Source organism: Strongylocentrotus purpuratus, unplaced genomic scaffold (assembly GCF_000002235.5).
Source record: "Strongylocentrotus purpuratus isolate Spur 01 unplaced genomic scaffold, Spur_5.0 spur5_scaffold_15, whole genome shotgun sequence".
NCBI lineage: Eukaryota > Metazoa > Echinodermata > Echinoidea > Camarodonta > Strongylocentrotidae > Strongylocentrotus > Strongylocentrotus purpuratus.
The window spans coordinates 36,971,332-36,998,245 of NW_022145600.1; the positions used below are offsets into that span (position 1 = coordinate 36,971,332).

General features: G+C 37.4%; 1 protein-coding gene across 7 annotated transcripts in view; it reads left to right on the top strand.

Moving 5' to 3' along the window:
• Window positions 1–2,820: 2,820 nt before the first annotated feature.
• The window catches only part of LOC575207 (C-terminal-binding protein 1), a 62,239-nt gene continuing 38,145 nt past the window's right edge, over window positions 2,821–26,914 (top strand). For 2 of the 7 annotated variants that reach the window (XM_030986366.1, XM_011681967.2), the window contains exons 1-2: window positions 14,804–14,917; window positions 20,295–20,378. Coding sequence is in view for 1 of the 7 variants with exons in the window: in XM_011681964.2 (XP_011680266.1) it covers window positions 14,759–14,917 (159 nt within the window). In the remaining 6 variants the exon portion in view is untranslated. Of the gene's footprint in view, window positions 3,310–14,739; window positions 14,918–20,294; window positions 20,379–26,914 lie in introns of those variants that run through there. The other 5 variants (XM_011681964.2, XM_030986364.1, XM_030986365.1 and 2 more) reach the window with 5 other exon arrangements.

Here is a 26,914-nt window from a genome sequence, read left to right on the forward strand (position 1 = left end):
TTCCCCACGTGCATTTCATGTATGTTATGAACTGGCATGTCCATGTCAACATCAAACAGAAATGTTTGTATAAAATATTTGGAAAGTAATTTGAATTCATCTCATGTTTATATTCCTGAAGAGGCCAATGATAATACGTAATTTCTTGTTATTTCTGTTAACTGTAATTTTTACATTTGTCCTTGATTATTCTTTTTAACTTTTGCGATATGATAATTTTGATTTACATTATCCTTTGGATTTATTCAATTAAAGTGAGTTTGAATTTGATTTTTAATTTGCCAATAACTCTATAATATGACGATCATGGGGTAACGTCCTGCTGGTTCTCAAGCAGACGTAAACAAGGGTTCAAACTATGGTAACAATTGATAATATTATTTATTCATCGGTTGTATATCTTGTGGTTCTGAACCTTTTTGACTACAAGATTACCACCATAAAATAAAGATCATTGTCGCCTAACCTTCAACGCCACCCCCCCCCCCAAAAAAAAAACAAGACAATAGATAAACGGCCCACTTATGCATGGAAACACGTCTGCCAACATTATTCAATGGGTAGCTGAAATCATTCACGCAACTCCCGACGTTATTGTAAAGTTATGGAATTAGGCCTATAAATAAAACTTGACTTGTTGATTATTCTATGACCACTCCTCCTAATCAATAAGAACATCTGTCAAAATAAGCCTAACGATGTTATAATAGCTGCTACATGCACATCATGTTTGCAGGTTCATAAACCTTGGTAATCCTATTTTGTTTGATATTGAGAATATACCACTTCAAACTGGATTAACCAGGGCAATGAGTAGCATTATCATGATCATGATGGTTACATGCATCCCAAATATTTTCCATCAGGAATACATTTTACTCGTATGTGCACTTGGCTATAAATTGGGACTGTTCCATGAACGTTTTTTTTAATGGTTCATAATAGATTATGATATGATTTTAAATACTGAAATAGTTATCGGGAATGTATGATCAAAAGCCAAGCTCCTCGTGTGTTGAGAGTCCCTGGTTATTTAATTAAAATTTTGTTTTAACGTTAAAGAACATTTTATTTGTATCGCTGAGCGTTTTGTTTTGTTTTGTTTTTCTTCTTTTTAAATTTACTTTCATCTGAAAATTTGTTTTGTTATTGAGCATCATGTTTTTGTGAATGTTAATGTTAGTATTTTTCACATTTGTCATTCATGATATGAGTCCACCCACTTCCCTCAAGCCATTGGCTTTATCGGGTGCTAATGATCCAGTGCAATTCTCAATTATATTGTATGTTATTTTTTATGAAATAATAAATTTATTTGAATCATTAAAAGAATGATTTCATTGTTAAATATATCAAACATCAAACCATAAAACAATTTGTCCTGAAATAATTTCAAAAGATGACAGATTACTTTCAATTCGTCGCCCATTAGATGGCAATCCGCCGTTGATATCATATTTGTGCTCTTAATTGGTTGCATTATACATCACATCAATACATTTCATCAGCACCACACCATACTCTCTAAAAAAAAGTCGAGTGATGACGGACGTCACTCCTCTGGAGAGTGAAAATGTAGTTAAAATAGACGGTGAACATTCACTCTTTTCTTCTTAGAGAGCACTCTAAAATCAATCGATTTTCACTCCTAAACAAGTGATCACGACGTCACTCCCAAGAAAGTTAAAAATAGAGTGAAAATTCACTCTTTTTTAAAGAGAGTACCACTACCACTACCACCACCACCACCACCACCACCACCACCACCACCACCACCACCATCATCATCACAACCACGCCACCATTATAACACCACAATAGCACCACTGATACAACAATAACGCTACGCACTGCCTCGCTGCTATCTTAATTACCATCATCACCACCACCATCATCACCATCTTCATCGCAATCACCTTCTTTTTTCCCAAAATAATTCTCATCGTCATTCTCAATTGTATTTGCCCAAATGATCACGTTCTTTGTATCCTATCTTGCATAACCCCCATTGTCTTCCCTTTTTGGCCACTACGTAATTACATATAGCCTCTTCAAGTCATTATCTACCCATGATAAAAACATTAGCAATCACAAGGCCTGATCAGAGCTCTTCTAAATATTTCAATACCTTTCAGACCTTTCAATACCATCCACCTCTTGTCACAGCAACTCATTAGCAGCGCAAAACTATCCCATCGTTCGAGTGTCCTTAAGATTACGCCTAGCCTGGATATCATTAACCTCCAATTCTCGCTCGCAACGCATCTTATTTTTCTTCCAGAGCTTTAATATTCAAACCCTATCAGTTCATCAGCATTATCTAAGTCCTCATACATCAGCTCCGACAGTGCGCATCCCGCATCACCACCGTATGGTATCTTTACCGCTGCCCCGCCTTTCTTCGCCAGTCTCCAAGGAAACTGCATCCATTCTTTACGATCATCTACCTGGCATGCATGTATACGCTGTAAAGCAAGTTGGGGCCGAAATACCAGCATAATATTCATCTCCTGCTGCGCGCCAAGGAAAACTCAGAGTAAATAATTTATGTTAGTTGTATGATAAAAAGAAAACACATTGGGCCTGTGAAACTGCCAATTACTCTAACTAAACCCGAAGTTGAAACTTCAAGCTTTGTGAATATTATTGCATGTCAGAGAGGAAGCGGGAGAATTGTTTTATTTTCGCACCAAATTTGAGTCATTATTTGGGTGACTATAGTGTCCGCTTACACACTGCTGTAAAAATTGGCAGCCTCCGACTTGTATCCTGGAAGCGGCCTCGCTTTAGTCCAGCCGGTAAGTTTATGATTCTTCGCTACACACATGATCGAACTACTTCCATTGAGTTAGTACACATTCAACCGTACACCCCAACATAACACACAAAGTCTCGGCACACCAGTCTTTCTTTTATTGGTGTACGGTTCTTCCACTTGTGACCCCGTCCGTAACGCGAAGTACCACGGCGAAATATTCATGAACTTGCCCTAAAGGAGTCACGGCTTACGACCTACCGTTGAAGGATTCGAATCGAATGGACGGGCGTGTTCTCAAAGAGTAAGGAAATAATTTTGGAGAATTGCTTGGGAGTTTGTGATAAACTAACGTGGGATTTTTTCACACAAGGTTCTTTCTTTTTAGCAGGCCACCACACAATTCGCGACTCGTCCACGTACGCAGTGTGTACACCACATAACCAGCCACCGCGAGAAATCCAGACAGTGCCATCTATTTGAAAAACGGCCGCGGCTAGTAGCTTCGTCGTGCGATTCACTGTGTGTCTTTGTTTGGCCAGATTCCTCGAAAGGTGAGTTCGTTTAATTTTACAAATTTCATTCTAATATTGACAATTCACATGATTTGAGCATCTTTTATTCACATTTTAAGACACATACAGTGACCAGAAAGTTAGTTTTCAAGGATTCTTTTCGTGATTTTGATGCCACTGTCTTTATTTTTTTGATATTCCAAGATATTAATATTTTGGCGGAAGATCAAATGCAACACGCTCTCCCTCTTTCGCTCGCGGTATGCGAGGAGTAATTTCTCAAATGAATATTGATCATGTGTATGTGTACTCTACTACCACGTCTTGAAACCTCGCATGCGTGCACTTAAACTTATAAATGGTCTTGGGGGAACTGTTACTCGTAATGTAGTTTATGGATTTTGTAATTAATTGTTTAACTTGGTAAAATGCACATGGTCGTTGTATTTTTTGTGAAGACAGGTTATTTATACTCTACTGTACAAATCCTACATGTACTGTAGATCTACATTGTAATTCAACTGTTATTAAAATCTTAGAAATGCATAGGGTCTAGGCCTACAGTTTACAACTTTGTGTAAACTTTGTGTCAATTTTGGTGTGGTATACACAGTATCTGAATTTGTTTCCTTTTATAATGAAATATAGCTCAACATCTCTGGCCTGGTAGAGTAAAAACAAGCTATTTACCTGAAATGATAAGAAGTATTGAAAATATTGTTACTAGTGAGATTAGAATACTGTTGCACAACCAGACCAAAGTATGGAATATTGACCTCAACATGGTGTAGTAATGTAAAATATTAACTACAGTACGACTACCATTATGCATTTCTTCGAATTTTAAACAGTTGAAAAAATAAATTATTGTTGAGAGAATAATGAATTGCAGGTGAAAGGTGAAAATATTGTTGGTAGTTGTACAATAATCAATCAACTGCCATGATTTTTTGCATTGGTGGAAGGACTAAACTAGGACTTTAGGAGGTGAGTTGGCTCAGTCGGTAAAGTGTCTGCCTGTGGCGATGTCCACCCAGGCGATGACTGAAGCCTGCGTTGTGTGTTAACGTGCCCCTTCCCTTGTTCATAGACGCAGGCTATGTTAAGTGGAAAACACTCCGTCCCTCGGATAGGACGTTAAATGCAGGCCCCGTGTACAGGAGAGTCACCACCCTTGCACGTTAAGACTCCACTGCACTATTGGTATAAGAGTAGGGAGAAACCCTGTGTAGTCGTCCACCTGCACATTCCAGTAACCTTGGCGTTATATCTTGACTTGTGGATCCTGTGAAGTATTGACGTAGAAGTAGAAGGAGGGAGAAAAAAAAAATAGAAATAACCAGAAGGTTTGAAAATTGGAAGTTTGTGTGATGGTACAGTACTTCAATAGTCTTCCCGGAACTGTGGGAAAAGTAAAACCTATTGTAAAAAAAAAACATTCCAAGATGTAAAGTACATGTAAACTGTCATAACTATGCATCAAAACTAAAGAAAGAAATTATAGTACCGGTATGTTAAAGTGAAAAGTTCTGTAATTCCAGTGAATTTCATTGCGACATCCATTGACTAAATGTTATCCTGTTCAATACATCCTGCTTTCTATTTACCGGTACAGGTTATCCTTGAGCATATTTGTTGAAAATGAACTTCAACTTTGCCTCTAATCAATTTTTGTCCACATGAGGGACTAAAATGATTTAAAAAATTAATCTTAGGATGAATAACGGTGAACTATATACCACCTTGGAATGTATGAGATTATGTAACAACTAAATGTACATGACTACATGTACTGTGTGAAGCATGTACACAATTAATGCTCTCATGGTACACAGTTTGTGTAGTAGTAGGTCAAAAGAGAAAAAAAAAAGTCTTAAGAAGTTGTTTTGTCAATGCTGGCATTTTTCTTGTGGACAATACTTCCTGATCACAAAATAATTCCTATCTATTTGCCTCAAATGGACCATGTAGGTAATTAAGTCTGATCGAGTCTCTCAGGAGTACAGTATACCGGTATGGCTTCTTTGATGCATTTCTATCCTGTTGAATGGGTTTGGTGTTCCATGATTTTGCTTTAAATAGAATTAATGATGATCCATGAATAGAATCAGATTGAAATTATATTGGATAACCTCACTCAAACATTGGAATGTATAATAATAATAATATTGGGTTTTTGTATAGCGCTCATATCTGTCAGACTTGACACTCCTGGCACTCCCGATTATTATTACCCTGGCCTTAGCATGGCTGCCATTACGGCACTCTAGCATTTCAAGGAATTAGTTCATGTCAGGTACCCATTTACATCACCTGGGTTGAGTGTGGCAAATTTAGATCAATGTTTTGCCAAAGGACAGTAGTGCCGCAGCAGGACTTGAACCATAGACCTTGTGATCCACAGTCTGTTGATGTATGTATCCACTCAACCACGACAACTCTACTGTCTAGATGATGTATTGGTTCAATACCAATCTGCATCTACATTATGTTGAAGCATGGAATACATTGCAAGGTGCTGTACAGATATCCCAGTTTAATTATTGCATTGTGCACCATCTCCACTCCATGAACTGTAGTATATTTTCAACCCTCATTGTGACTGTGAGGGTACAATGTACATGTACATGTACATGTACTTCAAGTTCAGTTGCAGTGGCTATTGTTTCTTTTGTCAGCACTTCTAAGTCCCATTTTTCTCCTGGGGTATGAAGCAGCAAATAATGGCTTAAATGCCGTGCCAAATACATACTGTATATAGTGGCTTTAACCATAATGATATCTTAGTTCTTTGAATTAAGAGAGCCAGGGCTGTAGAACTGTCAAACTTTATGACTGGATCATTATAATTCATTGCATTATTGAATATCTAATTGTAACCACTAACGGAGGTTTACATGTGTACTACCACTAACGGAGGTTTACATGTGTACTCCCACTAACGGAGGGTTACATGTGTACTACCACTACCATGTAACTACCGGTATAGATTTTATTTGTTGACCCTAGAAGGGCCTAGATACATGTAGGGTCACCTTCTGGCAAGTAAGGTACTCTAACTCATAATTATCATATGATCGTAACATGGACATGTTTCAAGATCCAGCTCATCTCTTGATTGATTAAAATAACTTCCATGTGAGCATATCCTTCAGTTTGTGTCTCCTTGCATGTAAGAAAATCTTTAGCAAGGATTTCATATTATGTGATCACTTGTGATCGGTATAATGCATGCCTACATTATAATCCAAGGTGGCGGCCCGCATGTTTTGCCTCTTTTTTTTGACCAATATTATTAATTTCAAAGTCATGAAAGGCTTGTAAAAAATCCACAAAAAAAAAAATCTGCTGATTTTTATTGATCGGTGATCAGATATTATTATCCAATCTCACCTGATCGGCTCAAGAATCAAGATCGGCCCCCGATACAATGATCGGTTACAGGCCTAACTGAAGTTCAGTTCCTTTCATTTTATTTGAAACTTTGAATCTGAATGCATAATTCTGCTATTCTAATCAGCATATATCTTCATATGATACAGGTCTTGTTGACATTTCATGAAACAAGCTGACACAATGTAGTACCTACATGTACATGTAATCTAAATGGATAAAACATTTTGAGATGTCATACCTGGTCAGCCTTTGAGTTAAAATATATATAAGAGACAGTGTTGTTTGTCCCTTGATTTCATTTTCATATGACATGTACACCTGTACATGTACATGTACCTAGTAAATACTGGCCTGCAATTTGACTGCAAAGGAATCAGTGGTGGAATCTGTTCCTGTAACACTATCTTTAAACTTGACGTTAATTAGAATTTCACCTTTTCCTCTCAGTCCCAAAATAACTTTTTTTTTAGAGTAAGCTACAACGTACTGTAGCCTAGTCTGCACATGTACTGTATGTATGCTTTTCTCACACATGTGGGAATTAATTGTGCACACAACAGAACACTGCCCTCTGACAGGTCAAAAGAATGTTGTCAGGGTATGAAAACATGAGCATGTTTTCATACAATGTACTGTATGTGCTATGTACTATACGCAGTGAACGGAGTATACTCCACATGTTCCAAAGTTGAATGAATAGTCAACAAGTGAATACTCTGGTGTATTGGTGTTTGATTGTGGAGCTAGATCATTGAATACCGTGAAGTGTATGCTTGATCATTTATTGGTGATGTTGAAAAGGTATATACTTTTCTTCTCTCATTGTGATTACTCATGTACAAAAGATATTTAATTTGTAATAATGGATAATAATGATATATTATTTCTCCTTTGGCATTAATTTTATGAATCTTGTGACTGATGACTCCATCATGCTTGACAGAGATTTGATCTGCGATGTTCTCATACATGTACCGGTACGTACATGGTATTGTTCGTGTACATGTGGTCATGTGCCGGTAATGGTATTCACAAATTGGTGGCTATTTTTAGAACCATAGTAATAGCTCCCTGTGCACGTGTGGATTGTGCTTGTTAGGAACTTGATAATGCAGCCTAGGCTAGGCTAGGTGGGGATACTCCTCTGAGCTGAGCTGAGTGTGGGTTGGGGTTCTCATGTCTGCCTGACCTCAAATGACCCTGCTAAGTGTCATGACCTTGCCTTGGCTAGGGAGACATGCTAGGTGTGTTGTATTGTCTCCTAATGCATAGTCACTCCATGTACACAACACATATAAGTACCTGTGTTGTATGGAGTAGACTTGCAAGGTACATGTATTTGAGAATTCTATTCCACTGTGGAACAGATTAAGCCTAACACTTTTTAGCACATGAAAGTTAGACAAATGAAAGTTAGACAAACAAAAGCAGCCACAAGTACCGGTATTGTACTTATAAATCCAAGTAATATTTAAAATTATAATTAAAGGCCTATGTGACGTGCATTGTATAAACTATAGTGCACATGATACAGACCTGTGCTGTTATACTGACCACTCAGTGACCATTAACTACATGTACAAATGTATACAGGGCATGAAAGCCATTTTCTTGACATTTTCTTGATTCAGAGCATCTTACTGCAATGACTGCTTTCAAACAAAGTCAGGAATGATGGCCTCTGTTTTTTTCAGGTTTAAAATGGTAGTCCCATATTGCTAGATAGTGTAGATGAACATGTCAATAAATAATATTATGAAAGAAAATTATCCAGCAGTGAAAGTCGGGTATGTTGCTGCCTGATACTCTTACCAATAGAACATGGAGCAGATAAATTGCACGATGGGCATTACTGAACAAGTACAGGATCTTAATATGTGATGTATCTTGAATGTTCACATCACCTCTGTCCAAGATGTCCAAGGTAAGGTCCGGGAAGACTGTTATGGCAAGCAGCAAGCCTATGGCAGGATGAAGCTGCCTGGTCCTTCTCTATTTGCTCTTCTCCCTCTGCCTTTAGTGACAGTAGTGGAGAACTGGACAGCCCAGAGGCAAAATATAGTCTCTACATGTAATTTGTCAAAGCCCATGTGAGCCACAAAATGGAGCCATTCTGACCCCAGGCTCAAGAGATCCCTGCGATGGCAGCATCTCCCAGTCCCAGTCATTTTCCAAAAATGCCCACTCCTCTAATATCACTATTTCTGTGGCATTTCATGGACGACTATTTTCCTGTAACCGATCATCAGATTGGGGGCCGATCAGGTGAAATTGGATAGTAAATTCTGATCACTGATCAATGAAAATGATCGGGGAAAAATCAGAACTTTTTTTTTTAAAGACAAAAATTTTTAAGTTTTCAAATGCTAAAAATCATGCATATCTGGGATTATTTTGTCATTTGGAGTTGTTGTAAACCATGTTTGTTGATATTAAGTGCCTTTTCATAACTTTAAAATTAATAATAAGAGAAGAGACAAAACATGTGAGCCGCCATCTTGGATTTTAATGTATGGATGCATTTTTTTTTCTGTTGTCATTAAAATCCAAGATTAGATGGGAAGAAGAAGTAAGTCTCTGAGATCAACTTTACCCACCTAGTCGCAAGGCCTGGACTGCCATCAACAAGCTCACTGGTCGAAGCAGTGCTCCAAAACAGTGTCCTGTTACTGCAAACTCCATCGCTTCAGTCCTAGTTAACAATGGAACGTGGCAAGATATAACCACTGAGGCCAAAACCCACTCTCGCTCGGTGAACTCTGAGATAAAGAACCTCCTCAAATCCACTCCAGAGTCAACCCCCCTCCAGAGTCAACCCCCATGTCTGAAGCCTTCACCTTGGATGAGGTAGATACTGCACTAAAATCAATAAAGTCCAGGAAAGCACCAGGCAACGATAACATCCACACAGAGTTCCTCAAGAACATGAGCCACAAAACTACTTTCTCTCTACCTGCATGACAACATCTACTATTCCATCGAAATGGAAGACCCCTAAAGTTATTGCTGTTCTGAAGCCCAAGAAGCCTGCAGACAAACCCAAGAGCTATTGTCCAATCAGTCTGCTATCTCACATCTACAAGCTACTTGAAAGGCTGCTATTTGCCAGAATTGTCGACACCGTCAAAGAGAAGCTACCTACTACACAGGCAGGTTTCAGGAAAGGTAAATCAACCACAGACCAAGTAGTCCGACTTGTAAATGACACAGAGACAGCCTTCCAGAAGAAGCAGAAGTTTGGTGCAGTTCTTGTCGACCTTACTGAGGCATTCGGCACAGTATGGCACAGTGGCTTATATTTATTGTTGAAACATCAAACGGCGAATGCAGTAGGAAGAGGAGACTCCGCAATGGTGCGCCGCAAGGCTCTGTCCTCGCTCCGATACTTTTCAACATCTACATGTATGTCTCTGATATGCTCAAGGGGAATGCATGCAGTATTCCTATGCAGACGACACCACACTGGGGTTCGACAACCACTCCTTCGAGGCAATTGAAACATCACTGGAGAAGGACCTGAAGATGCTAGCTGAGTTCTTCAACAGATGACATCTCAAGATGAGAATACCGAAGACTTTATCCTCCGTCTTCCATCTGGCAAACCTACATGTACATGTATGCGCTAACCGAGAGTTGAATATTTCACTTAATAGGTCTAGGCTGAATTTTGACCCCACACCAAAGTACCTAGGTTTCACCCATTGAAACCTCACCTTCCATGAGCATGCCAAAGCCCCAGCTCAAAAGACCCAAGCCAGAGTGTCTCTCCTAAAGAATCTTGCAGGGACCAGACGGGGAGCTGATTTCACCACCTTTCGCACCCCCACGCTAGCCCTTGCCTTCTCCACCGCCGAGTATGCCGCACCTGCATGTAGCCACAGCACCCATGTACACAAGGTTGATGTTGTCCTCAATGATGTTATGAGACTAATCAGTGGAATACTCACTCCAACAACTGTCAGCAACCTGCCAATATTATCTGGCATACCACTAGCTCAGCTCAGACGAGATGCGCAGTACACTAAACTTGCCCAAAAGCATGACAGAGGTAACTGGTAACTGCATTGTTCCCGCCCTCTCTGCCTTTGAAGGACAGTGTCTCCCTAGAAGACACATTGCAACACAGGCTGCTGAGCTGTCTCTTGAGAAGCCCCCCTCCACCTTACCCACTTGGATAGCAAAACGCTGGTCAGACCAGTGGAATTCGTCTACTACCAACTTGAAGGAGTTCATCCCAGAGCCCTGTGCAAAACCAAGTGGCAGCGACCTCTCAAGAAAAGCCTGGGTCAACCTCAATCGTATCAGAACTGGAGTTGGATGTACACAATTATTTCCTGGAGCTGATCCATCGCCGAACTGTGCCTGCGGAGAGATTCAAGCTATGGATCATGTCATCGATGCTTGTCCTACATGTATCTACGAATCCCCTCCCGGTGCTTCTGGACTTCGAGAGCTCAATGATGAGACAATCAGTTGGCTATTAAAATAAGGACCTTCCCATTTAGATGTTGTACTACTTGATATTCTTTGTTCTTAAACGAACGAAAATCCAAGATGGCGGCTCGCATGGTTTGCCTCTATTCTTAGACTAATACTATCAATTTCAAAGTCATGAAAAGGCACTTAATATTAATATCAACAAACATGGTCTACTACTGTAAAACTCCAAATGACAAAATAATCCCAGCTGTGCATGTTTTTTAGTATTTGATAGCCCAAAACTTTCAGCATTTAATTTTTTGACCTGGAAACCGAATCTAACTCGTGGGACCTGGGTACCCGATTGTTTTTTGTTCTAGGCGTACTGGCAAGTTGTGACTGCTGCCTTGTATACATACAAGGTATTTATACTTGTACATGTACCTGATACATGTACCTTCTTCATGTCAGAAAAGATACCCTCATTGGTCGTTGTGTGATATGCATACCCTCAGAGAGAAACCTCTGGAATTCTTCTTGCCTTTGTCTTCTGGTTCTGGTTCTGGATTTTACTCCGACAAAGCGGGATCCCGCATCACGTCTTCCAAGATGCAAAAGTACTGAAAAAAGCCACAGTTGCTTTACACAACCGGTATGTTGAGATTAATTTGCTTGATTGATTTTGATGGTCGACAGCACATCTCACATAAATGTACATGTACACTGTACATGTTTCCAAGGCTAACAGAAAAGAGCTCTGTATTCTTGCACAAAACGATGATAATTCAAAGAAGACAGATCTGTAGATCGGCATACATCATGTTTGCCTTCTTTACATTATCCTCATAAACTTGGAAATACAACATGTACATGTACATTGTAAAAATCACCCTTTAATTGCTGATACTGATGGATACTGCCAACAAGCTGGCAAAGCAAATCTTAATTTATAGTTTTCCGAAACTCATGGTGGCTTTCAGTCATATACGCTGTACCTGTTAACTGTTATCCTACATGTGTACATGTAGCTTGTTGCTTCTAACATACAAGCCCTTTAGGCTTTAGGCCTACAGGTTTTTTGGGGACCCTGTGTCATACATGCTTGATGACTTACATGGACAAGGGCATTTGCCTCCAAGTTATAGGCAGTCATTATATAGCCTACATGTACATGTAGGCCTATTTGTAATATGCCGTGCTAGGGTTTGTGGCCGGCCTTGCTACCATCCCTGATGAGTCTGTGACCCAAGGCTACCTCATAATCATCTCTATCATCTTCTTTATGGATGGGAGATAGTCACAATAGAGTAACCTTGGCTACTGTCAGTCAGAGAACCGTAATGCCTGGGAAAGATTATAAATGCTCATCAGACGCCATTGTTTAAGATTCATGCACATGGTGTATGTGGACTGGTGCACAGTAGGACAGTCCTTAAAGTCAACATACATGTACATATATTTATTAATTTGGCAATATGAAGGGCTTGTTAATGATTTAACCCATCGCCTACCGGAACCGGGCAGCTCCTGCATTAAAGCCTATGGGAGTGATATAATTCAGTAGTCTATGAGTTTGTGTAGGTTTATTTGAATACTTATTTTTTGAAATTTTAAATGTGTATTTATATCTGGTACAGAAGCACTCCATATAATATGAAACCGGGCATGGTGGCTCAGTGGTTAGAGCGCCCGCCTCATGAACGGGAGGTCGTGGGTTCGAACCTCGGCCGAGTCATACCAAAGACTTATACAATGGGACCTTCTGCCTTCTAGCTAGGCGCTCAGCATATTAGATTGGAGAAGGGCAGTAATAACATATTACCGGTATGTTATGCAGGGCCCGCTGTTTCATAACTGAAGTGGCTACGGTCTACCCTGGGTAAATAAAACATTATTATTATTATTATTATTATAAAGTTGGATATTTTGTTCATGTACATATGAGTATGAAACACATTGATCAATCATGCATTATCAATCATGAACTTTCTCTTTGTCAAACACTGCTCCTCTTAATTAAACCGGTCTCTTGATGAGCAGGATTGATGTTCAAGCAGAAGTCTGATTTGATATTAAAGTGAAACTACAGCAGACTATGTGTGTATTTTTCTCTTTCATTGGTGTTTGCAAGACAAAGGTGTATAGTATGGGCCTTCCCTCAGACTGTGTTGAGAATCCACACACAGTCGGGAAGTGATCTATAGGGATTTGAACCTTGGACTTGTTGATGCTCTGTGGTTCCTAGGGAATGGAGCTTGACTGCTTGCATGGCTGAGTCATACATCTGATCAAGAGGCCAGATAATACTGCCTTACAGCCTGTTAGTGTCACTCAGTCCCACACCAAACAAATCATGTAGGCCTCTTCAATGTCAACCAGCTTTAATACAGGCCTGTGTCAGTGGGTGAGATATTTCCCGCCAGTAACAGAAATTGGAATTACGTGTATGTGTTCTATTACAGGACACACTGTAATTTGGTGTTCTTTTACAATGATCGCTAGTTTGTATCACTATTGTACATGTACATGTAGGATATTATCTGTATGTACAAGTATTTCATGGTATTGATTTCAACTGGATCTCTTTCTCAATGTGATGGAATTATAATTTCATTTGAATAGTGACTCATTAAACAAAAATCATAAGTATTATTTTCTGCATGGGAGGTCCATAATTTTGTCAGGCTGGCTTGTACATTGTACTTCCTTTTGCTCTCTCATGACCTGGGACTTACATGTACATACACATGTAGATTTATACATGTAGGCCTACATGTACGTACAGTATGTAGGATCAAATGAAAAGCTCTGGTCTTGCACATGCACATTACGTTAATAGGGCTGATATAGTTTCATAATCTTCATTCATACAGTAGTTATAGGATGTCATTTTGTAATTTCCTTTAGTTTTCAAAATGGCGTTTATGTTGAAATAACATGATATGAATATTTTGCCAGCATGTGTCTCAAAGATCAAATTATTTGGGCCGAAGCTGATTTCCTGTTTTGTAGAAATCCATTATTTGGTTATAGCCTAAAGAAAGCAGAATGCAGGAAATAGTCAAGGGTGTACACTGAAGTTCCTTGTTCTTTCCTGGTTAAGAAATATGCAAGGAATGTGATTTTCTTGAAAACTTTAGAAGTGCTGTCAGAATAATAAAGATTGGTGAATAACGAGAGGAAAAAAGGAGAGCCCGCCCCCCCCCCCAAGAAAAGTACGCTTGTCTTACAAACGTACATGTAGCTTGATATTGATACATGTTTGTGCATTGTACAGAAATGGTCATGTACAAGATTTATGGTATACTGTAGATACTGTACATTGTAAAACCATCTTGGAGAAAATAGCTAAAAAATAGCAAAATAGTAAATAGTGACGCCCTACCTCCTCCTTTTTTTTATAAGTCCGAACGAGATACACATTATTTTCAATATTTGGCCTTACATGTAATAAAAAGGCATTTTTAATATTTGTTCCTATTCACGACTGTAATGGATACATGTCAAAGGTATGTTATACTGTATGTGTTACGTGTTACTGTAAGCATGGTATGAATGATGAAAGCAGTCCTTTTCACAATATTTATTACACTTTGTTTCATGCAGAATTTCATTATTATTTCTCTTTAACTCCGTCTTTATTTCCTCTCACAGGTAGGCCTGTCCTCGAGTCATGCCTACAACATGCGGCTTTCCTAATTGCAAGTTTCGTTCTCGCTACAAGGGAACTGACGACCCCCGTCACTTTTATCGCGTTCCTAAGCGTCCAGCGATACTGCGCGAGAGGTGGCTGGAGGCCATTGGCCGCACTGAAGAGACAATTGTTGGTCAGGTAGCGTAAACACACACACACACACATACACACACCCACATTCCCTTCACGTTTGATATGCCTGGATACATACCTGGCCTGCATGTCGGCCAGGGAACGGGGGGCGAGCGGGCACCTCATCATGGGCGCTCCCTCTCTCTCTCATGTTGGATTTGTTCGTTATTTGCAGCATTGGAAATGAAAAGTTCTTATCATTAAGTTCAATCTTATTTTTTTTCAGTTTTCAATTTCAGTTGGATCGTTGACTTGTGTGCACTTGTTTGACTGATTATTTTTTAAGTTCAATGGACATTATGGCATGCTTGTAACAAATGTTGACATTTTGTAATAAATGGTTGAAACCTTGGTTCATTTTTAGTTTATATTTGGTTCCTGGGTGAACCTAGTCAGAAACCAATGCTTCTCAGTCGCTATCATACTCATTGTCCAATCACTGTTACCACACTCATTTATCAAAAGTGATTTGTGATACCCCCTTTAGGTAATATACAGTAAGTGAGGATCAACATTTTTTTGTTTATGGCTACTAGGTTAATTGGGTACATAGGAATATAGTCTAAGACGCACACCCCGTATGAAAGCTGTTATCTTTTAAAAAAATCAGTAAACTATCAGAAGGAAAGAAGATAATTTTTGAGTTGGAAAACAAAACTGCTCAGTATGTGTTCCTTATGATACAGTATATCTGCCATACAGTATTTATAGGAATCTAAACAGGAGAATCTTTAAATTGGCAACGTATAATGCAATTGAACCCACTTCTTGAGTGATAATAAAACCCAGTCTGTAACCTTCTTCCAAGAAAGAAGAATATCCCCCCTAGAAGGTTGTTCCGCTGGCTGGCATGTATCCAAGATGGCCCTACCCTCCTCCTTACATGTAGGTACCTTTCACTGATTTCCTACCATCTAATGCTTCAAGGATATGCAGCCAAGATAAGAAATGTCCTGGATTCACTTTACACAGGACATACAAATGGAAAGTTTATCAAGAAGGGGCAAAATTATTATGAAAGAGATTATTAGCTATGTGGTGAGAAGTTCAAAATACATTTCTTGATGACTGGGTTTGACCTAGATTTGATTATCATGTTATTTATATTCAGAGCAGGAACATAGGGTGTACAGTAATGTGACTGATTTTTCATGTTCATTTTAACTAAATACATGTACATGTATAGGCCTACATGTAGCTTTGATAATTGGAGGAGCCTTTAAAGAGAAAGTCAACCCGGATATTAGGTCGGTTAGAAAAATGAGAGAAACAGGGCACAGAAAGTTTGTGGAAAATATAATTAAAAATAAGAAAGTTATTCATTTTTTGGAAATTTCAATCGTACAGCACCCTTTATATAATTATTGTAAACAGGTACATGTACAAGCCCTGTATGAAACAAATCTATTCCGTCATCATAACTTGAACAAAAATGACAATTTAAAAATAAATTGCTGTAGAGAGTAAATTGGAGCTGACCTTGCAAGATGCATCACAATGCTTAATACCAATTTATGTTTCACAACTTTCAAAATTTCATAACTTTCCTAATTTTCATTGACACTTTTCCTCTCATTTTTGTGCTTTTATTAATACCAGCTAATTATCAGAATGGACTTCCCCTTTAACTGATAATGTTATTAATTCTACATGTATGTAGATTATGTAATCAAACGAGGCTATGCTTTGCAAAAGAAATTTCTTCAAATAAGTGTGATTTAGTAGGGGAAATAAAGATTGCTCTACCTGTTAGTTGAAACCTGCATGAATTCACTCCTATTTTATGACTATGATTCATGGTCTCGTAGGTATAGGCCCCCTACATATACCAAACATGTGAACAACCCCAGCCAGTCATATATCACAGGTAAAAGGAACATGGAGTATAGGTGTAGGTGTGAAAACATGAGTAAGTAGCATGGCATGATAACTCCCTAATGTTAGAAACTGGAGAAAGATTAACCTTGAGTAAATGGGAGTAGACTTTGATCTCCTGTCTGAGCCAAGTCTGCTCTTTCAAATCCCAAGAAAGAAGAAAAGTAGAAATCTTGCAGAGAAAGGTTTAGTGTCTAGGTCGTCCAGGCCAGTGGGTTTGACCCGTGATCGAAGCACCAGGAATATCTTCATTTCATTTGAATGGTATTCCACACGGATGGGTGCGAAGGAAGCTGGGTATTTCCCCTTCTCCTCTGTAATCACTCCTTGACCTTGTTCACACTTCCTGATGTTTAGTGTTTCAAGACAGGTGGAGTCTATCCACCAGGTGTAACGTTAGATAGGTAGTCAGAACAAAGCAAGTACCTGCCCAGCGCGACCATGATTCATACAGTGTATGCAGGAAGCATAGAATATGTGATCGTGCAGTAATATTTCCTACTGCAATGTTTTAATAATGTTGTGTATGATTCATGTATGACCCTTGTTTAATGTCAAATTTGAATTAAATTATGATCATTCAAAAACTTAAAGCAAATTCACTCTTTGGAAACAGATTTTATGGTTTATAGAAATATTTTCTGTATCAAATTGTCACTTTACTGGTTCAGTGTAAAATGTAATAAAAGGAAAGTCAGATATTGCATAATACAATAATGAATATACAGTTGAACACTTAAAATGAAAACTATCTTTTGGACAAATCTTATAATCATTTTACTTTGTACCATAGACACATGCTGCCACACAATTTCTTTCTTGAGGTTTTTTTAAATTTGTGTAAAAGATGATTGCTGTTCTTTTCCCTGTACAATGATTAGAATTATTTGCATAATTACATATCATTATTGACATAAATCAGTATTTGAGACATTCAGAATGTAAGAAGATTGTCATATTTATGCTAACATGCAAACAAAGGGTCAGTTTTTAACTTTTAAAAATGTTTATAAAGGAATTGAATTAACAGTTTAAATGTATGCTTAGATCTGGAATGGAAGGATGTCAACTTAATGCAAGAGTGCATTTGTTGACATCCCTTCCGCCCCTCCTGGAAGTTGAATTTAAAGATTGATCGCTTGTTTCATGAGCCGGCATTGTGTATGAGGTTATTAAAGCATTGCTCATACATGTAAGTCAGTGATGTGTTATTGAGAAGAGTGGATTAGAAATATATTGTATGCTTTCAGTTTTGTAACTGTATGTAAAAGAGCATTGGTAATATTTTTGAATTCTGTTAATGAAATGTCCTGTATATTATTATGATTCAGTTCACATATGTACCTGTAGAAATAGCTTGCTTGTTAGATGTACAGGTCTGTTGGGGTGGGTGTATACAGGGTGAGCTTGTTATTGGTAACCCAAGCATGCTGGGTGTATAGGTATCGGTATAGGAGGAAATAGGTGCTAATGAGGGGCTGGGCTGGGCCTCATCATCACCATCAGGGCAGGGGAGGGAACTAGCTAGGAGATCACTTCCTGCTCTATTGGTTGGTTGGTGTGTTGCTTGGGAGGAAGAATCTTTCAAACACACACACACACACACACACACCACAGACAGTCTTGTTGATATTTGATGTATAACATCCTGTATCATCTTGGAAGATGTACCGGTAATGAGTTTGGAGACTATCCTTAGAACAAGTGCAATCTTGCATGTGGGCAGTAGTTCATACAAACATGTACAGTACATGTTTTTTGTACTGTCCAATTTATGATATACCTGAAGCGAATTCCTTCATTTTGTATCAACATTTGCTATAGATTATCATACATGAATGAAAGTATAACTGCAAATTCAAATGGGAGGTACAAGTAAAAACAAAAACAACAACACAGATGTGATCAGGCATGACATGTACACTGTATGAGCTGTAATGTAATGTGTCTCTATCACTACGATCAAGTGTGAACATTTTTGTCTTGGTTTTACACATGTGAACAAGGGTAATAAGGAAGGGATACCAAGTTGAACTTTAATGAGTCTAAAACCTTGAATTCCTGTTTGGGAGTCCTCATATACGTGTGACCTTTCTTTAACCTTTAATGAAGGACCATCTTACAAGAGTGCATTCAGCAGGCTCTGGTAGAGGTGTAAATTGGTTGAAAAGGAAGCAAAATATTTGAAAGAGTTAGCGCTGAACAATACCTGTGTCATGAATCATTTCATCCATAAAGGTTATATAATATACACATTTTCTGAGGATCAACATAAAGTTTCTTGTGAAATGAGAGGTTTTAATTTTTTTCTTTTCTTGTTAGTTAATTTGTTGATTGTGTATTTCACGAAGGACTTACACACCGGTACCATTTTTTATTAAAACTATACTGACTAAACTTGTTGATGTAACTGGCTTTAAGGGTTAACTTGTATACAATGTTTGAGTTGTATTATGGACAAATTCATAATATAAAGCTGTGTACATGTAGGTTTATTATAAATGATACTCACTATACTCCATTGATTAACTTATTTACCTGTAAAAGTTTTATGCCTTTGCTTATATGATTTTTATTGATCTTGAAATACCAGCATTATATGATATATTCTATTTTAAGTGTATAATACTTATTTATTTTTGTTATTTACGATGTACTTTCTAAATCTAGTTTTATACTAATGATAACCTACATGTACTACAGTACATGTACTGTAATATCCTTTTTTGTTTGTTGCAGATTCTTAATCACCCTTTTATTATAATTTACATTATTTTGTTCGTATTGGGAAGAGACTATTCATATTTAACGATATAACTTCACTTTAATAAAGAAATATTAAAAAGCTTAGTACATACATGTACATGTACTTCTTTCCCAAAAGGGTATTTTAATTCTAATACTGTTTAAATTATAATGCACGTTGCCTGAAGAAAAAAATCAGAGCAATAATTCAGATAGAATGATCAACTACTATCAAAATCAAGTTGCTACATGGAGCTTACCAATTGGCATAATAGTTTACTGATGTTACTTGTGTTCAAACTTTAAACACACAGATGTTCTGATGATTGAAAATATATTATTTCCTCTATATTGTCATCAACATTTAAAATGTGAAATATAGCAATAACAAAAAGATGAAGTTTTGATGGAATCAGTCAGAGGTTTACACACGGCAGTACTAAATTTTCACAATCGTGTAGTTTGGCTTTCATGAAGCCAAGATTGTCTGTACTCTCTAAACTAGGATAATGTAAGCTACATGTATCAACCTGGACGGCTGGGCCCTGTTTCATAAAAACTTGATATCAATATTTGTTAAAAGCTAAATTTATATGACAAATTTGCTCTCATCCAATCAAATGCCACAATTTCAGTAGCTCATAACAATTATTATAACTTGTTATTGATATCAAGTTTTATGAAACAGGGTCCTGGTATTGAGTTAGCTAACGATAAATTGATTGTGTATTACTGTTAACACTAATGTACCCCTTTCTTTCAGCTGTTTTGTTGAACTACCAGCCGTTCGTTCCTCAACTTGACTGTTCCTTTGGTTTGTGAAAAACGACCCATAGGAATTGCTGAGGTATCAATCACATTACCTTATTTTATTTTACTTTATACTAACACCTTTTTGTGTTTTCTAATTTCTACATATTCATTTTGCTGTTTCGTTTAATTTGCCATTTCAAAACTAACATCTTGGGCTTTTATTTTTATATGTTGGTTATTCCTATTTGCCTTCTTTTTCTTTTCTTTTCTTTTAATCTCTTAATTTATGATTTAACCTTTTAAAATTATGTTCCATATAAAACTAAAAGTTAATCTTTACATTTCATTCAAATTTTATCAACTTCAATTTATCCAACTATAAAAATTAAATATGATTTTTTTTTTGCTCTCGTTTTCATTTAACAAAAAATATATATCAGCAACAAGTTTTCTAATATTCCATTATTATTGCAGAATATCCTAAAAATAACATTTCTTTCTTTGCACTGACGATTTCTTTTCCAAATTCACTTCTTTTTGTCATTTATTATGAGCTGACAAAACATCATCTATACTGCCTTAATGTAATGCTTATAGAACAAATTTTCATGCATTTTGCTTTTATTATTTCATCCATCATCTGCTCTTCATCATCTCTGATTCTCTGTAATAGCTAGGTGAAAGGTTCCTGTTTCTATCCTTCATGCTTGTTCAACTCATGTGGAAACTTTAAATTCACTCTTCTCTAGGTTGTGATTAAAAACTTTTAAAAGAAAAATTGTTTGTCATTTCTGTAGTTCATGCAATGTGCTGTGTACTATCATTGTCTTTTCTTGATGTGATCTTCAATGTACATTGTGACTAAGAATGCTAATCATGTCATATTTTAATAAAAATGTTGGTTGCAATATAAATGAATTCAGAATTTAGAGGTGCTCTTGAGTTTTCGTCAATTTCCAAAATTATGAATTCTCCCTACCCAGGTGACAAAAAGATATCTAAAATAGAGATTTTTTTTTCTTTGGTCAGATCTGCAAAATCCTCAGAAACTCAAGATAACCTTTAATTTATTTTCATAAATAAATTTCCTCTTGATATACTGTAGCATGTTTTGGGTGAAGTTTAAACCATTTTGTTGGAATTGAGGAAATACTTAATAGCTCATTTCTATGAGATTTCTTGTTGTGGGCGTGTGTTGAGAACAATTAATGAAAAGCCTGAACATAAGCACACATCAATCTCTTTGAAAGGTATTTTAACTCCTGCAGTGCATTTAATCAATAACCATTGTATCACATACCTAACAGTACCCTAACAGTGATTTTCATGAATTATTACATGTCTATTTGTGAAATATATATTTTGTTATGAGTGGGTGCTATGTGTATAACTCCTAACAGTTTGAAGTACCGTAGTACCATAGAAATAATGAATGAGTTCCGTATTAGCCACTGGTTAATTAAGGTGGTATCATGGTTTGTTTGATGATTATATAGAATGTTGATTACATCGTATGCCATTACTTAATGAACATATGAATAAATACAAATTAATAAGTGAGAATTCCATGTGCATGCACGTAGAATATCACACATTCCAAACATTTTTTTTAAAAACACATACATTTCCTTGAAAAGTTATTTGTTGATACATGAATATTCAGTGAGTGCTTATGATGAATTAGTAATTATACTTGTTGAATCTTGAAGTAAGCCCATTACCCATTAATTTCATTCATTCTCCATATTATTCAATGTCATCTCCATTAGAATGCAGTGAACTATGCCCATTATGTATGAACACTACTTGGTCATGCATGGTTTTCGCAAGTCATAAATATATTGAATTGATCCTTTGATGCCATTACACCATTTACAAAACATTCATTTTCCCACACTGTTATTCAATACTGAAACTAACAATTGCTGAACCTGCTGCTCTTTTATAACCACTTGTATTAAGCAAAGTATTTTATGCATATTCTTGATTTTTGTTATTCAAACTTTTCTGGAAGAACTTAGTGAATTTGATTTCATGTAAGTGTGTCGTCTGCCTTAGTGTTTAAAAGGCAAGTATGTTTGTGCATGTAGAGATTTAGTGTCCTAGTGGATAAGTCACCAGCCTACAGGGTTCAAATCCCTGCTTCATACTGTACTAACATCCTGTGGCAAGACATTGAAATCAACATTTGCCTTTGAACTCAACCCAGGTGAGATAAATGGATACCTCACACAAATATACTTTGAAATGCACTGTGCACTGCCAATGATCACTACAAAATGGGGGTAATAATTTCCAAAGCCTAATGAATGCTTTACAATGTTTCTGCTTGACCTGGTTTGATTTTAGAACCACAGTTATGCTGCATTCCAGGATGTAATATTGGCATCCTTTTGTGCAGTCAGCCTTTGTCAACAGGCTAGTTTATAATAACCCTCTGGTTGCCATATTTTTAATCTTTTCCTGACTATACTCTTCATATTAATGATGATGTTACTCTTTGTTGTTTTACTCACATTGATGAAGGAATACTTGATATGAAATAATTGAGGTTCAATGATTGAACATGTGCATGTGAGAGGTGCATCATGGTTGCTTGCATGCTTTACCTCGCTTGAGGTTCTGGATTTTCACCTTACACATTGACCTGGGTCAAAGGTCACATAGGTCATTGATTTGCATGATGAATATAGTAGCTCTCAATCTGATCTGAGACTGATGTTTGAATTTAGGAAGACAGTCATTTGAGATGAAGCCTACTTGAACACAAGTGTTACATACATGTGTATGTCATCATGTTGACCAATAGAAGTGTGCCTGAGTCACAAGGGATTCCCAGGATTACTTCTTAGCAGATTTTATTTTCTATTAAAAAAAAAAAAATTACTATACAAAGCACTAGAAATCTTTTTTTTTTTTTCAAAGTTGAAAGCATCTTTGTACTTGGTAAGTCTACACATGAGCTATCATGAATGTTCTATCCTGTTGGCTGCAGTAATTTGCTGGAACCGTCGGTACCCCGCAGATCTCTGTATTTGTACAAGCAGAGCAGTGGCCTTGTAGTCTTTGTATCTAGTGTAGTCCCATATATACCCTTCCATAGTAGCATGTTATTGACAAGGAACTTTGTATAGCAATCGTGAGTGAACTAGATTGCCTTTATTTCCTAGCACTTTGAGATCTCTCTCTCTATCCTGAGTTGTGATAAGTGAATTGCATTTGTTCATCACAGCTTGTATTAGATGCTGATTAAATGTGACATGGCATCTATAAGCTGTTCCATGTTGTTTCTTCTTCAATGCTTGATGATCATGCTCTGTCTGTAGTCATCCCTTGAAGTGTGTTGGAGACAGCTTTCTATGATTGTGTAGGGTACACCTGTATAAAGCACCTTCTGTATGATATGCTGGTTGTAATTCAAGGAGCATGTTTTGACCTTGAGGCAGGGTCATCATTTTATGGCGTCACACTCAAGTATTACTGTCCAATCTCATGGTTTTATCATGGTAGGATTGTAATGGAATGTGATTCAATATGTTTGGTTTCACATAGTGATGTCATGTCTTGAGTTGATTTATGGGGAAAGCCTGATTTGCTGAATCAGAACTTGCCTGCTGTCAAAAAACTCAAAATTATGTAAGGAATATTTAAGTTTGAAGGCAATTTTTTAAACACCAATCTCCCTGTTCTTGTAGTTTACTTTATTATAAATCTTACTTTACATCTTCAATTGTTCAGAAACTCTTTTTAAATTACATTTAAATAGAAAGAAAAGAATTAATATCCTGTGGTTTACAATACATGTAATATACAATTTGGTGCCCGTAATTATTATCAGTTCTTCAATGAGGATACTCTGATCTATTTCCAGTCATTGCTTTTGTTGTGTTTATATTAGTAGTGAAGCTCACAATTTATTGAGAGAATAGCACAGCTTCTGTCCAATATACATCCAAGTGGTTTGTATTTTACTCTCATTTATTGGATTGTAAGAATGAGATGAACTGTGTGTTATATTACTCTCATTCTCAATAGACTGTTCTAGATCCATGCATGAATGAATTATAAGCCTCTCAAGTACTGTTTGCTGAACGGTTGATATCGGGATATACCGGTAGGCACCTTTTCTTGAATGCTGAAGCAATACTTGATTTTAAAAGAGCTTTTTTAGCCAAAGTTGGGAATGCTTCTTGAATTAATCTTCAAGGTCATGTAAAGTACATGTAGATGAAAACTGAACCATTTGAGCCCCCTGTACGCTATCTCTACAACCTTCTACCAAAACTAATGCCTTTTTACGGAAACCCTCCCCCAAGGCTATGGAGCTATTAAATGAATCTTATAATCTCTTGCCCCCCTCCTCAGAGCCACATATAATCACACTTCTTTTCATAGGGGTATCATAAATATTGATTTGAGTCATTTGGATCTATATTAGGTATCAGAATGGAGCAAGAGTCGGTCTGTACCTACCCCTGCTCAACAAAGATAGAGAATTGAGTGATATTGGAGGTCACTTGGTAAACCAACAGAAGCTAACAAGTAATCATTATGTTACAGTGTAGAGATTGACCTTGTCTTTTATTCTTATTGCCTCTTCCCCAGACCTACTAAAATTTTCTTTGATAACGTGATAGCTTTACAGAGAGATAGTTCCCCTTCCAGATCAAAGGTATCATCATCATTATCAAAATGGCGACTCATCGACATTGCAAGTGAACCCTGAGACATATTAACTTATTCTTCTTAACCAAACTGAACACTTTGATACATCTAGTTGACCATGCTCAGAATAGGCCTAATTCTGAGTAGGGTGATGCCCGAGGAGTTGTTTTGTTTCTTGTAAGAATCATACATGTACTTGAATTGATGTGGAATTCTATAAAGTTTAGTGTGGCAAACTGAAGCATTGCACAAAACCTTGAGGAATAATGCTAACTATTATAAGAATAATAAGATGCTCAACCAAACTTTGAACTTGAAGATTTTCTTGAAAGTCTTCTGATTTCCTTCCTTTTTGGAAATCTTGAAATAACAACACACCAACATTCATGTTGCATGGCAATCATGATCTTCTACGTAGCATGACTTTGGTTTAGGTTGTATACAGTTTAACCTTGTATGAGATGATGATGCATAATTCTACAGTGAATCAAGCCTTTGAGTGATACAATCACATATCAACAGATATCCTTTTCCACATCTTGTAGCAACCTGTTTGAAATTGCTTACTGAGCTATCATATCATACATGTAGATGCATCCGTTCTGCCAATGACCACCCCACCCCCTATCTCTCTCCCTCTCTCCCTCATTTTTTCTCTGTCTCTCTATCTACCCCTCTCCTCTCTCCAATGTTATATACATGGAACTTCAAATTATTGAATTTCTTTAAATATCCTTATTGTTGATTTTCATAATGGAACATGCTTTTTGATGTACCGGTATCCAAAGTTAAACCTCAATTTGAATTCTTACTTGTTTGCTTAGTGAAAAAGTCAATATGCTTTATAATCTTATTTTAATTTCACCTTTTCATATGTTGTCTCAATCCGATTGCTCTCACCATCTTTCTCCTGTTTTTATTCTCCATGTTTCTCTTTTTTAGATCTACTCTCACTTCCTCTCTCATTCTCCCCATCCTCCCCATCCTCCATATCTTAACCCCCTTTATGTTTATCTTTTATCTCTCTTTCTCTCACTTCCCTCACAATCTTTAACCAGTTTACTTTTTTGTCATTTTCTCTTTCTGGTTGTGTCCATTTCTCTCACCTTTTTGTGTATCTTCTCTCACTTTCCCAAGCCAGCTACTCTTCCTCTCCATGACCTGAAAGGTTGTACACAGACCAAGCCATCACATTTACATTTGTCCCTGGGCGCTGCTTGTTCGTTGTGGCATATTACTCCTCCCGTTCTCAGTCGTTCTCAGTGGAGAGAGTATTGTTGAAGGTGGGCGCGTTGGTTGGATGGATGGCAGGCAGGCAGGCAGGGGTAAAGGAAACCTTGTCAGCCAACCAACCAACCAACCACCTAGACAGGCAGGCAGGCTGACAGGCTTGACAGGTGATCTTATGCTAGGTTTGATCTCTCTACAGGTTCATTCCTTGGTATTGAAGTCAATGTATGCAGCAGGGGGGAAGAAAAGCTTTAGTAAACTTGGTAGGCTTGCTTGGGGAGATTCAATGTGCAGCGAGTCGAGTCATAACTCTACCGGCTTGCTAGCTCATTCAGGATATGTCAATGTTTTAATTCTTTCCATCGCTGCAGTGATTATTCAAACGTTACATGTGGGAATACAACCTGCAACCTGTATAATTTTGTGTGTTGTGTGTCACTATAGCAATAGTTACGGGTACTAACTAGCACATTTAATCATGTCGATCCAGAAGAGAGTTTAACACCCTTTAGGCTCTGAGCAGATGATTTCTTGCATTTTGGGATATGATGGGAAAACAAAATCATATGAATAGCATCCAATGTGCTACTGATACCCTATAGGCCTACCAAAATGCCCTTTCAGCATGAGCTATTGCTCATTGATATACCCCTGGTGTACCGTCTCTTGTAGCACGTCACCTGCTCTTGTGATGCATCTAATCTTTGATAGGTTGGTTGGTTGAAAGGCAAGAGA